This window comes from Phascolarctos cinereus, unplaced genomic scaffold, assembly GCF_003287225.1.
Source record: "Phascolarctos cinereus isolate Bilbo 61053 unplaced genomic scaffold, phaCin_HiC Scaffold_4;HRSCAF=312, whole genome shotgun sequence".
Lineage (NCBI taxonomy): Eukaryota > Metazoa > Chordata > Mammalia > Diprotodontia > Phascolarctidae > Phascolarctos > Phascolarctos cinereus.
Genome location: NW_027555847.1, coordinates 677,022,909 through 677,040,675, shown reverse-complemented (window position 1 = coordinate 677,040,675; position 17,767 = coordinate 677,022,909). Strand labels below are relative to the sequence as shown.

General features: G+C 48.3%; 1 protein-coding gene across 5 annotated transcripts in view; it reads right to left on the bottom strand.

The window, feature by feature from the left end:
• TCF3 (transcription factor 3) overlaps positions 1–17,767 on the bottom strand; it is a 102,226-nt gene that overhangs the window by 54,123 nt on the left and 30,336 nt on the right. For all 5 annotated transcript variants that reach the window (XM_021009149.2, XM_021009152.2, XM_021009150.2 and 2 more), the window contains 2 exons: positions 2,669–2,745; positions 1,922–2,015 (listed from right to left, as the gene is read on the bottom strand). In XM_021009149.2, coding sequence (XP_020864808.1) covers positions 1,922–2,015; positions 2,669–2,745 — 171 coding nt within the window. The remainder of the gene's footprint in view (positions 1–1,921; positions 2,016–2,668; positions 2,746–17,767) is intronic.

The window sequence follows — 17,767 nt, the reverse complement described above, 5'->3', positions numbered from 1 at the left end:
GGGGAAACCCTGAGAACAGCTTGCCAGTCCCTCTTGTTTCCCGGCCCTTTGTCCCCTGAGCTTACATGGGGCTCTCTCCAGCTGCAGGGCCCTAGTTACATAGACAGCCTCAACCCCCATCCCACCCTGACCTTGAGCAAAGCTTGGGAAATGAAGCTGTCTCTCGGTGGAACTCCCAGGGCCAAGGGAGTAGAAACCATAAATTGGAGCTGACTCTGGTAAGCAAATAACAGAGACCCTCAGACCTGGCAGGAACCGCAGTGAACGTCTCATCTGATTCATCCCTGAGAACCAGTCCTTTCTACCACATTGCCCAACTTCCATATGGACACCTCCATTACACTTTCAGAGAACTCTGGTTCACACAAAGTTTTTGTTTGTATCTAGTCCAATCCACCATACCTGAGCAAATATCACTTTGACAACAACCCCGACAGGAGAGGAGACAGCTAGTGGCACAGTGTATCCACTGGTCCTGGAGTCAAGTTCAAATCTGACCTAAGACACTTCCTAGCTGTGTGACCCTGGATAAGCCAGGTAACCTGTTTGCCTCAGTTTCCTCATCTGTAAAATGGGGATAATAATGGCACCTATCTTGCAGAGTTGCTCTGAGGGTCAAATGAGATATTTATATAGTGCTTAACATGGTGCCTGACACACAGCAGGTACTATATAAATGCTCCCTTCTATCCCCAACAGTGATGGATGCCTAATCAAATTACAAGGAGCACACTAACAAGGAAGGGAAGAAGAGAGGAGGGGAGGGGAGGAGGGAGGAAGGAAACCAAGACAGAGAGAAAGTCAATACAACAGCCTTCAGGCATGACTCAGTCACCTCCCTAGTGGAGTGGAATTAAATCTTTGCCCAGCCTGACAAAGCCTCTGAATGGCTATGTCAGACCCAGGCCTGGGGGATAGGACTCCTGTGTTCAATCCCTACTGCAGTGTCTAGCCTGTGGCAACTGGCCCCAAGCTGTTGCCCCACCTCCATTTCCTTCTAAGGAGGAATATGTGGAGCCTGGGCTAGGGAGGGAGTCTAGGATGGGAGCCTCCTGGCCTTAGTGATTCTTGTTCTCCCATATGAATTTCATCATTTTTCCTAGAGCTATAAAATTATCTTTTGGGAGTATGAAACAGTACTCAATAAGTTTTAGGTATTTTAATTTTAATTTAGGTATGTATAATTTAGGTAGTACTGTCATTTTTATTATATTGGCTCAACCTACCCATGAGCAATTAATGTTTCTTCAGTTACTCTGGTGCTGCACTTCCTATGCCTTGAATACCCATACCCAATCTGCATCGGTTGAATTCCTATTTACACTTTCAAGGCCACCTCCAATGTCACCTCCTTCAGGAAGCTTTTCTGATTGGATTAAGCTCTCTTAAACTTCAAACAGCACTTTATTTATACCTCCTATGGTACATTTAGCAGGTGTAGGCTGGTACAGATCAGTTCTCTAGGTTTGCTAACTGTGAATTCCATGAGCACACAAGGACTGAGTCTTGTTTTAATTTTGTTATTTTCCCCAGTATTCAGCAGAGTATTTTATACAGGATAGTCACTTAAATGTTTGTTAAATGAATGAATGAATGAAGCCAGTAATCAGCCTATAAATCAGAGGGCTCTACCTTGAAAATTCTGGGTAGGAACTGACAGAACTCCATTCATCCTTGTCTGCTGCTGCCCCTACCCTCAGTGGCTAAAAGTACGTGCCCTGCAAATGTTTGCTGAATGACTGACTGACCAGACTCAAGATCTCTTCAAAGGCCAGGAAGGGAGTCAAACAAATGACATCTCTGAAATGAACTTGGTCAGGATGGAGACTCCCACTCCTAACTATAGGCTGTTCCTCTCCCCCAAAGCAGACCAACTCCTTGGCCCCACTCCCTCCCAGCCACCCTCTGGAGGACCACTCACCTACGAGTCCAGATCCCAGGAATGATGTTGAAGATATGCTATTGTGAGAGGCAAGGTCTCGGGGCTCTGTGTAGTGAGAACCTTCACTGTAAGCCTGGTTAGGGGTGGGGTGGGGCCAGAGGGGGGTGGGGAAGACAAGGGTATAAGAGAAAGAAGATTCCATGAGATTCACATGGATAGATGCATGTACAGTCCCTACATCAAATGCTGGTCTCAAAGACATTGGGGGAAGCTGGGAGTGACTAGCCACTCAACCAGACTGTCTGCCTGGTTTTAACCATGTGAAATCTTCCAAGCCTTTTAACAAATATGTTCCCTTTTTGAAGGAAAATGAGGGAGTGAGGTTGGAAGATACTGAGCTAGCTTTAAGATCTGCCATAGATTTGGCTGAGTGACCTTAAGTAAGGTCACTGAACATCTTTTGGCCTCTTTTTCTTCTGCCTACGGAAAAAGAAGAGTGCAAGAATCCCCCGTCTGCCTCCCAAGGATGTATTCGGTTTGGGACCATGCTCAACACCTTTCCAAAAGCTTGGCTAGAAGGAGGACCAACCTCCTCCAGGAGGGCTGGTGCAGATCAGATAGAGAGTGGCTAGGGTGGGAGGAGCCAGGAAGTTATGAGCCATCAGAGCCCTTGGGGATGGGGGTTCAGAGTCTTCAGTCCATGCCCTTTTAAAGGCAGGATGAGAGAAAGGCTGATGTGGAAGCTAGCAGTACTGAGAAACCGAGTCACATCAGATAGGGCCTTACCCTTCCTTGGTCGAATGAGGAATTGATTTGATCTCCTGCTGTTCCCCACGACCCAGAGCCCGGTCTCTCTTCCAAACCTATCAAAGGGGAAGATAAAAAGGGGAAACAGGGTTATCCTCAGTATCAAAGTTTCCACTATCACAGGTCTGACTTGAGGCACTGCCTCCCCATTTTTACCCACTGTGAATATGGCTTGAGTCCACCCTGAAACATGCCTAATAATAAGCAGAGCTAGTTGTCCAGTAGAGTTCCAATCAAACTGGACTGCCAGCCACTCCTCAGACTCCATACTCTCTCGCGCTCGCCCCTGTGAGTTCACCCAATTATTCTGTCTCAACTGAATCTTTGTCTTCTTTTAAGGTTCAGCTCTCAGCTGCCACTCTTCCACTGTCCTGGCACTGTACTTATTGTATATAACTGTTGTATTCTCCTAGTACAGTGTAAGCTCCTTGAAGGCAAGGACTGTCTTTCATCCTTGTGACTCTAGAGCCTGGCACAGTACTTAGCACACAGTAGCTATTTAATAACATTAAAAAAAACTGAATTTAAATCAACTTCCCATTTTTTATGGTAGCAAAGAACTGGCAACAAAGTACTTGCCCAATCACTGGGGAATGGCTAAACAACTTGTTGGGTATAGATATAATGAAATATTACTATGTCTTAAGAACAATGAATATGAAAATTAGAGAATCATAGGAAGACTTCTATGAACTGATACAAAGTCAAGTAAGCAGAACCAGGGGAAATACACACACAATGACTGCAATGTAAATGGAAAGTACAACAACAACAAAAAAAAAACCAAAACAACTGAACTCCAAGAAATTATAATGATCATGTTTAGTCCCAAAGAAGAGCTTTATCAACTTTCTTTCTTTGCAGAAGTGGGAGACTATGGGAGAGGAATATTCCATCTACTAACAAATTTGCTTGAGAAGTTGGTTAGTTTTTACTGTTTTCCCTCCTTGTTCTTTTCTAATTTTTTTTTCTTGTTACATTATGGGGGTTAGTTCTTTGGGAAGAATATATATTTAGAAATGAAAGTAATGTAAAAATGAAAAACACCAATAATTTTTAAGAAAAAGAAACTGATGGCTCATATTTGCATAACTTTTGAAAACACTGTGTAAGCTGTGCTTCTAAGAATCTTGCTAGGGAGGTCAGCAGAGCAAGGATAAATCTCCCCATTTCATAAACGAGGACCCTGAGGTTCAAGACAGATTATATTTCTATAGTACTTAACAGATTTCAAAGAATTCTGATTACAACAGCCTGGTAAGGAAGCCTGGAAAGGCTCATCCTCTCTATTTCAAAGATGAGGACACTGAGGTTTAGACACCAACAGGTGACACTCCCATAATACTTTATAAAGAGATTTCATTATAACCTTCCAATGAAGTCACGAGTACAATTTTTCACCCCCATTTTAGAGATGGGGAAATTGAGGCCAGGGCAGGGAGGTGGTTTGCCACAGGTTCTCTGGCAAATGAGGGGCAGCGCATGGACCCAAACCCAGGCTGCTCGATGGCCAAACCAAACCTACTTTTCCACCCTACTTTGGGGTCTCCATACCTGTGCTTGTCAGCTGAGCTAGTACTAAAGACCAAAGACCATTTTCAACAAAATTCTAGGTTAAGAGTTCTTGAGTTTCTGCCCCTAGTGGTGGTGGTGAGGGACGGCGAAACATTCCAGTGTCAGACAAATGGGCCCTTAACTGGTCTTGAGGCTCAGGTGCTGCTTCAACCCCCATATTATGCTCTTCATCATTTGGAGCAATAGGAAAGCATGCGGGGGGGGGGAGTAAGGGAGGAGGAGAGAGAGAGGGAGAAAGGAGTGTGTGTGTATATAAGAAGAGAGAAGGGAGGGAAGGGGGTGGGGAAGGAAGAGAGGGAGAGGAGAGAGAGTGACAGAAGGAGAGAGGGAAGGAGGAGGAGAAAGACGAGAAAGGAGAGACAGAGAGGTTAGCAAGAGAAGGGAAGAAAGGGGTGGGAGGGAGAGAGGAGAAAGGAGAGTGAGAGAATGGAGGGAGGGGAGAGAGAGAGAGGAGAGAGAGAGAAGGAGAAAGAGGAAGAAGAAGAGAAAGGAGAGAGGATAGCAAGAGAAGGGAGGGGGGTGGGAGGGAGAGAGAGAGGAGAAAGGAGAGTAAGAGAATGGAGAGGAGGGGGGAAGGGAAAGAGGGAAAGAGAAAGAGAGAGAGAGAGAGAGAGAGAGAGAGAGAGAGAGAGAGAGAGAGAGAGAGAGAGAGGGAAAGAGGAGAGAGAGAGAGAGAGAGAGAGAGAGAGAGAGAGAGAGAGAGAGAGAGAGAGAGAGAGAGAGGTCACACATATGTGTGTGGAGGGGGAAGGGGACAGAATTCTCTTTCCTGGCTGGCTCAGAATCCAGCCTCCCACCACCATTTACCACAGCTACCACCACGCCCGGTACTCAGCAAAGATAAGCAGGAGGCTGACACCCAAGACCCTGGCTTGCCTACTCTTCTTGGAAGAGTCTGTTTTCAGGAAAGGAACCTCCTGAGCATTTTTCTTCCTTTTTCTACATGATGCAACCCCCTCACCATTCCTCTCCCTAAGGACACCTTTACAATTCCTGAATGTTAAAGCTAGAAGGGGTCTAAGCAAAGAAAACGAGGGACATCAGAGCTGCAAGTATCTTTAGAACAGGAATATGGAACGTCAGAACCAGGAAGGAGCTTAGAACAGGGAACAAAGACTGTCATCAGAAGCGGAAAGGAGAAAGGTCTCTCCCTGGTTCTGGGCCTGGCTCTACCCCGTCCCTCCTTCCAGGGTGGGGTCACAGTCGAGGCTGTGGGCAGTCCTGGGGGATCCAGAACTGCTGGGAGACAAGCCCTTGTTATCATGGCACACATGGTAACGGCTGCTTGGAGAAAGGACTGAAGTACTAAACAGCCCAAGAGGCACACTGCCTACAGGTTTCAAGGTTACACACATCAGCCTCTTTCCTCTCCATCTGGAGATGTATCCCCAGCCCGAAGGTGATGGCCTGTACATTGTATGCCCATTTCAGAGATGGAGAAATGGAGGGCCACAGTGGGCACATGATCTGACCAAGGTCACGCTGAGCTGCCTCGTGACCCCTGCTGGGGACCTTAGTCCCTTATCTATAAAGTAAGGATGTCGGACCCTTTAAGCACCCTTACTGATCCTCATCGTTTAGCTGGGTCAGGGCTTCTGCAGGGCTTTGGGGGAAGGAGAGAAAGCTCCCTGCCCTCTCCTCCCCTGGCAGCTGATTATCACAGCAAACACACTGGATCTGTCTCCCCAGCGCTGCTCACTGCTCATTTCACCAGAAACTTCTTTCAAATTACATCCTTCTATTTCGGTGCCTTTGTGTTAATCATTTCCCCAGAGAATCGGTGTTTAATTGCTGTCTAATTTGCATAATTATGCATATTAATCTCTACACCTAATGAATATTCATACTTCTCATTTAGATTTTGTTTTCTAATCAAAAATTTCCAATGTGATTATGGTGTGGAGCAGGATGGGGCGCTAATAATACCACGGGTACTGGGGGACGCTGCCAATTCTCCCACCGCTGACTTCCCACAATCAACTTTTGCTTTGCTTATATGTTTTCTAAAGCAATTCATCCCCAGAAACCCAGCAAACACCCACCAGACGCAGAAGACAAAAGCCTTTGCTCTCAGCTCTGCAACCTTGGGCTTCAGCACCACGAGGCCCCCTCCCCTGCTTGCCTTCCCTTCCTAGTGCCAGCCTTTAATTCCCTGGCCCCTGGGCAAAACCTCTGGTTTCTGAACTGCTTCTCAGATTCTACACCTTCCTTCCATTCCCTGACCTCTGGTTTTCTGCCTGCAGTTCCCTGGCCTCTGGTTTCCCAAGCTTTTAGCACCCCCTAGCCTCTGGCTCCCTGGCTCTGGCCTGCTTCCTTCGGCCCTTTCTCCATTCTCCCCTCTGAGGGAGTAAAGGGGGGAAGCAACCTTGTTACTGATCCAGGCCAAGGCCCCAGGACCAGACCTAGAGCCTCCCAGGCCTGCTGGAGGCTAGCTGTCAGCCTGGGCAAGATGGCTGACTGTCCCTCTTCTCCCACACCTGCCGCAGGTGCTATCACCTTGAACCATAGTCCTGGGAGGCTAAGACCCAACTTGCATTTTAAGGAGGAAAAAAAAAAAAAGAACCCTTTCCCAGACCCGGCAGGGCCTCCCTCCCTATTCAGATGGTACAAAAATAGGGACTTCCTCCCCCCACTCCCATTAATACAGTTATTAAAATCAAAACCCCCACAGATTAATTATGCATTTTAATAACTCAGGTCATGAATATTCATAATGCGTTGCTTGCTCATGTTCTAATTAAAATATACTAATAGAATAAGATGTAGCTGTCAGAGTGGAATTTTTTTTACTCTTTTTTTTTTAAATGCCAGCACTAAGGAGAGCTGATACATGATAATCCTTGGATTGGCACAGCCCAGCCCAGATTTGGTACAAAGAATGGGTCTAGCTCAGTCTGGGGACTGGTTTAAAGGCTTCTCACCTCATAAGGCTGGCCATGATGCCTGCTGGGCTCTGCCTGTGGTGGAGTGACAGGAGCCTAGGAGTCCCTGGTATCTAAGCTGACAGCTTCTAGCTTGGGGGAGGGAGCAAGAGAAGGAAGAGGAGGTGAGAAGGAGACAGGGAAGGGACAAGAGGACAGAATGATGCTTACAGAGCAATCCAGTTTTCTTTTTAAGGTTTCCTAGACGCCAGAGGAGCAACCGCCTTGCCTGCCAACATCAAGGTCCACTTGGGCCCGGCTATGAGCCTGGTAGATGCCACCCTCTCTGGCCAGCCAAACGCGCACTGGCCAGGCTGACTTCAGCATCGGGTCCCTCAGCCAACGTCTACCCAACTGGCCAGCAGCCACCAGGGGCCCCAAATGTGCCCGTTCATTATTCAAGCAACAGTCTAAGGGCCCTCCCGGTCTCCTCTTTAAAAGAAGGAAGCTGGACTAGAAATGGTTTCACTGTTTCTTCCAGTTCTGACATTCCATGTTCTAGAGTCCCTAGCTCTGACATTTTAGACTCTAAGGTTCCAGACAGTCTATGCTTTACATGCCCTTATATTTCAGACATTTCACCTTGTTCTGTTTTCTAGGATCTCTCAGAGTGATGGCATCCCATGTTCTAAGATTGGCACCTGCCTCATTCTCTCTACTCCCAAGGCAACTGCCCTAGATCAAGCTCTCATCACTTCCTGCCTAGACATGACACCAGCTTCCTAATGGATCTCCCTGACTTGTGTCTCTCCTCTATCCTCATCCATCCTCTGCACACTTGCCAAAGTGATTTTCCCGAGGCAGCTAGGTGGAGCAGTGGATAGAGCACAGGACCTAGAGTCAGGAGGACCCGAGTTCAAATCCAGCCTCTGACACTTGACACTTACTAGCTGTGTGACCCTGGGCAAGTCACTTAACCTTACTGCCTAGCCAAAAAAACCCAAAAACAAAACAAAAGTGATTTTCCTAAATCACAGGTCTGATGTCACTCTCTTCCTCTGTTAACTCCAGTGGCTCCCTACTACCTCTAGGATTGAACCCAAATTCTTCCATTTTGGCATTTAGAACCCTTGACAACCTGGCTTCAATCAACTTTTCCAGCTTGATTCATTAGACTTTACTCCCTCCCCTTCAGCCAAACTAGGCTTACTGTTGCTCCCCATACATGACACTCCACCTCCCACCTCAGAGCCTTTGTCCACAGGATGCCTTCCCTCCTCCCTCCTGTTTCCTACAAAGCCCAGTCCAATTGCCACCCCCTATAAGAGGCCTTCTCTGATTCCCCTCCCCATCCTGCTAGTGCCTCCCCCTTCATGAACTTAGCCCACATTTATTTCGCATACATCTCCATGTTCCCCTGATAGGATGTCAATACTTTGAGGGCAGGGTCTGCTTCATTTTTTGTCTCTGTATGCCCAGGGCCCAATCCCACACACAGTAGGTGCTGTATACAGATCGATCTCTTCCAGATGTATGGTTTAAGGCCTCTCCCGGCGCTAATTTTTTCTGGGAGAGAAAGGAAACTGGAAAAACCTGGACCCTCTCACTCAGGTCCTTTCATAAAGGAACAACAAATGGCCAATGAGGGCTCACTTTGGGCAAAGCTCTGAATGTTCTCCTCTGGGATCACTCTTACCCTCAACATCTCCTGCAAATTCCTAGATGACAGACATACAGCGGTGTGCCTGGATTCCACCGGAAGCTTCCTGACAAACAGTTAGCAAATAAGTTGATTTGCTGCTCTGATCCGCTCTGACCACCAAGGTTGCCCCTCCCCACCCCCCATGAGGTCCAGAGGGATTTGTAATTAAACACTTTAGGATCAGAGGACTTACAGCTGATCTAGTCCAATCCCCTCATTTTACAGATGAGGAAACTGAGGCTCAGAGACAAGTGACTTGTCCAAGATCACCCAGTGATTAAGTAGCAAAGATAGGACAAGTGGGTCTCAACTTCAATTTCAGCGCAGTTTCCCCTGAATGTCAGCCTTTAACCCCTGCCAGACACAGACAGGCTTTCTCTGCCCAGCCCCAGGCCTGACTCTCCCTGAAACTGTAGGATTCATAAACACCTCTCCTCTCTGACTCTGGAGGACACAACCTGTAAGCCTACAAAACTTGAGCAGATTTGAAATGTCTTCCCAAAAGTGCCCCCCCTCCTCCCTACCCCATGTGTCCACCCCTGGGGTCCATGTGAGAAATCAAGAGTACTGAAGAGCTGGGGGAAGAAGAGAAAACGAGGGCACCCCCACAGAGAATGACCTTGTACACTGGGGGCCGAGCGTCCAGACACAGATGGCAAGGTGATAGCCACTAAGCTCCACATAACAAGAGGAGGCCAGACAAGCCCTCAGAGATGAAACAAAGGGGTCTGGGGGCTTCCACCCCAGAGCCTGGGTTCCTGGGACATCCCTTTCTCTCCCTGAGAGGATCCAGAAATCCCTGTGCGCTTGGGGCAAGGGCTTCGTGCCAAAAGGTGTAATGGTTAACATTTTGCTTACCAGCTTTGGGAGGGACCCTCCAGCTCAGAGAAGAACCGGCAGGCTGAGTGGCTACACTATGACTTCCCCCCCACCCCCTGCTGGCTGCTACAGTAACATATCTAAACACTGTTTCTCCCATGATTGCTTCCCCTGGCAAGCCTTAGTAAAGTCCTAAAGCCTAGCAGGGACCTGCCTTCAGGGACTCCAGGGTCTGGCTCAGGGCCTCTTCACTTCCTTCTGTGTCCTGAAAGCCTCTGCCTCAGTCTGCTGAAGTCTATGGACCCCTTCTTAGAAACTGGGTTTGAAACGACTGAAGAAAATGAAATGATTAATTTCAGTGAGAAATTAATAAAAATAAAGCTATAATTTTCCTCCATCCAAATTCAGAGAACCCCTGAAATCTTTCCATATACCTCTTGGGATACAGTGGACCCCAGATTAAGAACTCCTGCTCTAGCTGGAGGAAACAGAGATAACCATAGGCCAGTGTGGCTCAGACAGACTCGGGCTGGGCTGCATGCATGGGCGGGAGGACTCCAAAGGAAAGATAGCTGCCTGGGGATCCAGCTGGGCAGAGCAGGCTTCCCAGAGGCACTAGAACTTGAAGTGGGGCAGATACGAGGAAGAAGGCCCTTCCAGACAAATACCTTGCCCCAGATCCAGAAGCCCACTGGTCTCCTTTGGGGCAGCAGAATCAGAGGTGTGTGCAGGTCCTCAGGTCACCTCAGCTGAAGCAGCACCTTCTAGCACACGGAGACTGGCAGAAGGGGGATCAGGGGGCTGAGCTGGGGGTGGTGTTTTGGTATTTGGGGCTCAATTAAGAGTTAGAAAGGCCCTTAAAGATTCTCTATTTGCAGCTTCTCATTTCTACCCAGAGAGGGGAGGGAGCTGGCCCCAGGACACACAGGGGGAAAAGAGTAGAGTTGTGCCCCCTCGACCAGAATTACGCTGCTCTTCCTTTGGTGTAAGCACGTAGGGTCCCCACCGCAGCCTCAGGACAACCCTGCCCTGTCTCAATCTTGTCCCGGCACTAAATTAACCCACTGTGCAGCTAATGCCAGCTCACACTTTCAGCAGGCCTTGTATTATTCAAAGTATTTTTATGTCCATCTCATTTGAGCCAGACACCACCCTCCCCTATTTTGGGAGATGGGGCAATTTCCCCACCTGTAAAATGGTGATGACACCTGGCCTGCCTTCCTCATAGGGCTGTGCTGAGAGACTCCAGAGAGATGAGAGTGAAGTCTTTGTTAGCTGTAAGTGGCTAGATACTCAGCAGGTGCTTCAGAAGCACTGCTAATCACTGTGTCCAATACACAGATGAAGAAAACAGAATAAAGGCGTGACTCACTCAAGGTCACAAAATAGGATCTAGTGTGGACATTACCAATGACAAACAGTCATAGAACCACAGCATGTTAGCAACAGACCCTCTCCTTAGGAGAGGGAGGGTAAAGGCTAAGAGAGACATTAGAGTATAGAATGTCAGAGCTGGGAGAGCCCTTAGAACACAGGATGTTGGAGCTGGAAAAGGACCTTAGAGATCATTTAGTCCAATCCTCTGACAAAGGCTCAGAGAGGCAAAGTGGTTTTCTCAGGTCACACTGGGGCACTGGCACACTCAGATCTCCAACTCCTCAGTCCAGGGTTCTAGCTGGCATACCACATTGCCTTGGGTAGCTAACAGGTTCCATTCCATAATCTCAAAAAATGGATTTGCCTAAAATGTGAGTCCATGGCCAGTTTCCGACACCCCCAATGAGAGTTTCCTGTCCCAGTGAAAGGCTCTTTGAGGTGCTGCCTGAAGTGTGCTCAAGCCAGAAGACTGTTTCTCTGGCCCCTAGGACCATCTCCCTCCACCGTGGGCCCACTGAGGGAGGCCAGGAATCCCCACCCCCACCTCCCTCATGTGATGTGGGGCACGGGGACAGAGGCCAGCAAAAGAAGGGCATGTACAAACGCTGACACAAATAACGCTTCCTCTCCTGTTGTCCTTGGCTCTCATTGGCTAGATGCATCATCCCTGTGGCATCCCCTGGCTGGGGGCTGCCAGGCTCGCCTCCACGAGCTAGGTGAGGAAACCAGGCTGTGAACAAAAGGCTCCTGTGTCCTGCCCTGGGGTCACAGGGTGACTCGGGGGGTGGGGCCCGGCCTGCCAGCTCCTGAAAAGGCCCTCAGAACACCCAGCAACCTGACATTCCATGGGAACACTGGGACTGTGGTGCATGGCTATAAATATCCTCCCCCCATCCCCTACTCCCCTGGCCAGGAGGCCAGGAACTTCCTTACTCTGAACTTCTATAGCATTGCTCATAGACGACCCTGTCAGACACGACCAAACTCAGGTGCTTTGTGGGATTTGGCTCCCTAGCAATGTGCTCTATAAGGTTCATCCCTCACTTGTTCATCATCCTTTGCTCTAAAGGTCCTCCCAGCTCTGACATCCTGGGTTCTAAGGGCCCCACCAGCTATGATTTTCTGGGTTCTGACATACTTTCTCATTCTGACAGTCTGTGTTCTAGGGTCCTAACATTCCATGTTCTGAAATCCTTTCCAGTTCTGGCTCATTCTATGATCCTAAACAGAAGAAATTCCAGAAAACAAGGTTGATGGATTCAAGGACATAGATTAAAAAAAGAAAAAAAGCTTCTACACAATACAAAGAAGATAAACAAGATAAAAAGGAAAAGGGGGCGGACACATTTCTGGTCCTCAGGCCCCAAGGGAGGCCACATTTCCTTGGCCAAGGTAACAATTTGCCTTGTTTAATAGACTTTTGTGTTTCTGTTGGGGTGGGGTAGGGGTGAGAGGCTAGCACATGACATAGATGTAAAAACCGAAAAAGTCATCGATACATCTTCCAAAAAAGAAAATATTCTTTCAATAAAAGAAATAAAGGAGGAAAGGAATATAATTTATAAAATGATCTACAAATGAAAAACAATCACTTGAAAAATGTTCCGTTTCCCTAATAACAAAAGAAACACCAACTAAAACAATTCTGAGGACCCCAAATTCACATGTACCCAAAGCAGCAAAAAGAAAAAGGATGACATTCCAATGCGGACAATGTTTTGGGAAAAGCTGAACTCTTAGGGCTCTGCTGGGGGGAGGGGGAGGCCCTTGCCAGCACAGACGTGTATAAGGAAGAAGGGGAAGCCCTCTGCTATCATACACATATATAAGGGGGAGGGGAAGGTCCCTGCTAGCATGCCCACACACACACATGCATGTGTATGTTTATATGCACACGTGCAAATTATAAAAATAATAAGCAGTTCTCCCCCAGTCATGCTACTATTGGGAATTTACTCCAGCCAAAGGGGAAGGGAAAATAAAGATCGTTCAAATATCTGTAGCAGCACAATCTATATCCACACTAATGACAACACGGCTTTTTTTTTTAAGATGCTAGGAGTTCCTGTAATTATGACAAACCAGTAACAATCTAAAAGTCCACCAACTGCCAAACGGTGGTGGATGAATATCCTAGCCTAAGAATATCTCGGTGATAAGCAACAAGTAAGGAACAGGAACACAAGAAGACTTGTAGATGATGATGATGAAGCAGCCACATCAGTATTCACACAGACTATGACGACCTAATACCTGAGTGAATGGCCCTGATGGGGAATAACTGATAAATCCTCACAGATGACAAAGAAGCAGAGCTTAGACACCGACGACTGGATAGCTCTCATTTTAGAAACGAGGCAACAAGGCCCAGACAGTTTAAGTGATTAAGCCAGGAGTCGGTCATCAGCCCAGCTGGGATTTGCACCTACTTGCTCCCACTCTCCAGACTGCTTTCCAAAATAACTGTTACCTGTGTGACTGTGGGCCAGTCACTCAACCTTGCCGAACTTTAGGTTTCCCATCTCTTATTGATTATTAGATAGGTCTTTAAAATTCTATGTTCCAAGGTCCCGTCCAGTTCTAACATTCTACATTCAAACGGCCCACCTAGTTCCAACATTCTGTATGCTAGGGCCTGTCAATTCCACCTCTGTACCGTCTTTCAAATGCCGCCCCTCCGCTACAGGGCCTCATCACCTCAAGCCTGGATCATTGCTATAGCCTGCCTCACATCTCACCCCATTCCGATCCATTCTTCAAGCCCTTCCCTCTGTTAATTATTTCCAATTCATCCAATCTATAGCTTGCTTTGTCTAGATTTGTTTGCAGGTTGTCTCCCCCGTTAGACTGTAAGCTCCTGGAGGGCAGGGACTTTCTTTTGCCTCTTTTTGTATCCCCAGCACTTAGCACAGGTGCTTAATAAGTGTTTATTAATTCATTAATTTTAAGGTACCTCCTATTTCTAACATTCTATGTTTTATGTTTGGATGCCACTCCCAGCCTGGTCGAAATATCCACACCTCAGGAATATAAGAAACCCCATTTGTCTTTTTCCAGGAGGAACAGCTCTTGGCCTCGAGTGGGAAAAACTCTTCCTGGCATTAGTCCTCAGTCCTGGCTCAGTGATTAGACCCTTCACTAATCACTAGAAAATGAGTTCCCTGCCCTGCCAGGTCACTTTTCTGGAGGGAGAGAGTTTGGGCCAGAATGGGAGCTGAGACCACTGGGGGGCCGTAAGGCAGGTACTTTAAGCACAGCAAAGATCAAAGGAATCAGAGTTGGAAGGGCTCTGGAGATCACCTAGTCTTAGCCCCTCTTTTTTAAGATAGGGAGACTGAGTCCTCAAGAAGAGAAGGGACTCCCCCCGCACCACAGTGGTGGTATGTATGCAGCCAACACAAGATTCAGAGCCAGGTCCCCTGACTCTAGACACAATGTTCATTTCTCCACACCACATGGCCTTGGTGGTCATGCTTGGCTCAGTGGGGAGTTCAGGATGGTAAGATGAGGCAGGGGAAGCAAAGAAGCCAGGTTGTAGTGTGGCCAATGCCTTTCTATGTATGTCACTGTGGGTTATCCCTCTCTGGGCCTCAGCTTCATGCCCTTTCCAGGGTACCTTGCTGCCTCTGAGTAATCCTGGAGAAGGAGGAGTGCCCCGCCTCCAGCCCACTCCCCTGGAGAATAAGCCGCTTTGTTCTGGGACCCAGCCATCCTGCCCCACCCCAGCGCAGTGAGGCAAGGTAGCCTGGGGCTCGTGGCCCAGGAGGGCGGGGAAGCCACTGCACGAGGGAGGGTGGGGCCCGGGCCCACTGATCCCATCTGTGCAGAGGGAATGGCTTGGAGTCGGTCTTGGCCAGGGAGGCAGGTAACTTGGGTTCCAGGCCTAGGCCAGCCACCTGTCCTTGAACAAGTCTCATCTAGTCTCTGGGCCTCAATTTGTCTAGCTGTACAATAGGTCTAAAAAACCCCACCTCCCTCACAGAATTATTCTAACAGAAGGGTCAATAAAGCCATGGTTGGGAAAGCATTTTGGAAACAATAATAGCAGCAGCTCCAGTCTCTGTTTTCAGCCATTTCTTGTTCCTAAAGTGTTCTGACTTGGGGGCCCCAATCTAACCCTGGCCCTGGGATGCAGAAGGTGAGGGATCTATCACTCACTGTAACAGCCAAAGGGATCCCTAGGGCCAATAAGCAGAGACTCTCAGGCAAAATCAGGAGTCTGAGTCTAGCCCTGGGGCTCCTGGTCCAGAGAGCCTGGCCCCAAGGCCCCAGTCAGGAAGATGAGGTGGACAGGAGGTGTAGGGGGGAAACTTTGAACAGAATCTAGAATATCAGATCTGGGAAGGCCACTAGAAAAGAGACTGTCAGAACTGGAAAATTCCTTAGAACACAGGATGCCAAAGCTGGGAGGAATCTTAGAACACAGGATGTCAGAGATGAAAGGCCCTTAGGATAGAGAATCTCAGAGTTGGGAAGGCCGTTAGAACGCAGGATCTCAGCATCACAAAGGAGCTTAGAACACAAGATGTCAGAGCTGGGAGAGCCATTAGAATGCAGGATCTCAGCATCAGAAAGGAGCTTAGAACACAAGATGTCAGAGCTGGGAGAGCCATTAGAATGCAGGATCTCAGCATCAGAAAGGAGCTTAGAAACACAAGATGTCAGAGCTGGGAGAGCCATTAGAATGCAGGATCTCAGCATCAGAAAGGAGCTTAGAAACACAAGATGTCAGGGATGGGAGAGCCATTAGAATGCAGGATCTCAGCATCAGAAAGGAGCTTAGAACACAAGATGTCAGGGATGGGAGGGCTCTTAGAACCCAACAATGATAATAGCTGCCACATGGCACTTGGTGGTCTAAGCATGCCTTCTCACTTGAGCCTCACCACAAGCTGTAAGGTAGGCCTTATTCCTTTCAACTTTACAGTTGAGGAAACAGACTCAGAGTGAGAGAAAGAGCCTTGTCCAAGGTCACCCAGTGAAGTCACTGAGAAACCTGGGCTATGAACCCAGTGCCCTGGCCTCTAGGTCCAGGGCTCTTCCTGCTATAGCCCATGCCTTCTCTCAATAGTGTTCTGCAGCCTTCCCTCAGCGCCCTAGGACACATAATCAGTGTTCTCAAGGCGACCATCTTACTACACCAGGCTGAAGACAAGGGCTGTCTTTCCCGCCCAGGAAGATGGGAAAGTGTGGCCAGCTTCTTCAGCTCCCCAAAACTACAGGTTCTTAGAGCTCCCTGAGGCCCTAAAAGCTTTCTGCTCCAACCATCTGCTGCCAGGGGCTTGGAGGTGGCTGAAGGCTGAGGGCTCTTGGGATACGGGGGATTCTCCCTCCTTCCTTCTGGCTCCCCACTCAGTTATAGGAGGGTGGGCCTGCAGCTTCCTGGCCTGGCCATGACGTCCTTCCCAAAGGTGTCTTTGGCTGCCTGAGGCTAAAGCCTAGGATGGCTGCCTTCTCTTCCACATACTTGGAGACCATCTAAGATATAGAGGAGGAAACTGAGACTCTAGTCTGGTCAGAAAGAAAGGGACACAAAAGGTCACACAAGTAAATTTATATATCACCTTAAAAGGCATGTGAATGACTATCCTTACAACAACCTAGTGAGGTATATAGGGCAAGTGTAATATTATTACCCCCATTTCACAGATGGGAAAATTGAGACCAAGGCATTAAGTGATTTCCCTGAGACCACACAGCTAGTTAAATGTCTAAGGTATGATTTGAACGCAAATTTCTTGACTTAAAATCCAGGGCTCTTTCCACTAAGCCACACTGTCTCTGTTGGTAAAGTGGCAGAACTAGGTTCTGACTTCAGATCCTGACTCCAAACCTTGCCCTCTTTCTGATACCTTGTACTTCCTCTGCTGCTGGCTTTGCAAACCCCAGGAGCCATCGGGGGGAAGGAGTGGGGCCTTAGAATCTGGGGTGGCAGAAGATGGTCTAGCAGAGTTTTTGGGTGGACCTCTAACTGGAAAGGCCCCAAACGAGAGCTTCAGCCCAAGAGTCCCCATCCCCCAACCAAAGGCCTCTTGGCTCATTCAACCTCTTACCTCATAACCTCCTCCTGTTTACTTGGGTAAATATTTGTGACTTGGGGAAGGGGATCTGGGAGGTGGGGATGAGGCAGGGGGATTTCCACAGCATCAGATGGCCTCATTATTCCCAACAATTCATCATGCTATTGTATACTTCCTCCAAGGGAGAGGAAAAAACAGCTCATGGCCTCATTGGGAAGGGAGGGCAGGGCGGAAGGCAGAAGGGGATGATGGGGGGTGGGGGTGGGCATAAGAGAGAGGTAAACAAGGGATTGGTGCTGTCACCAGGGATGAGAATGGGAGGGAGAAGAACGTAAAAGGCCAAACACAAGAGGCCGAGACAGAGAGGGTGAGTCAGTTTCCCAGGAACAATCATCTAAGACAGCCAACCCTGTCCTGTGTCCCTACAAGGTTGGGGGGGCGGGGGGAGCTTTCCTGAACAATTTCCTGTGGCTGCAGCTGAGCCTTCAAAGGGCTGAGGGAGCAGGGCAGCGCTTTCCTTTAGCCTATTAACAGTTGTCACAATCAAAGCAGTGGGGTAGAGGGTACTGGGGTGAAAAGGGAGGAGGAATGAGGAGATAGGGGTGTGCGTAGGGGGAGGGGAATGCATGAGTTCCTCTGCTTTGAAGAAAAACACAATTAACTGTTTTGATACTGCCTGCTTGAAGAAAGCTAGAGGGCTAGCTAGATATCACCAAGACATCTC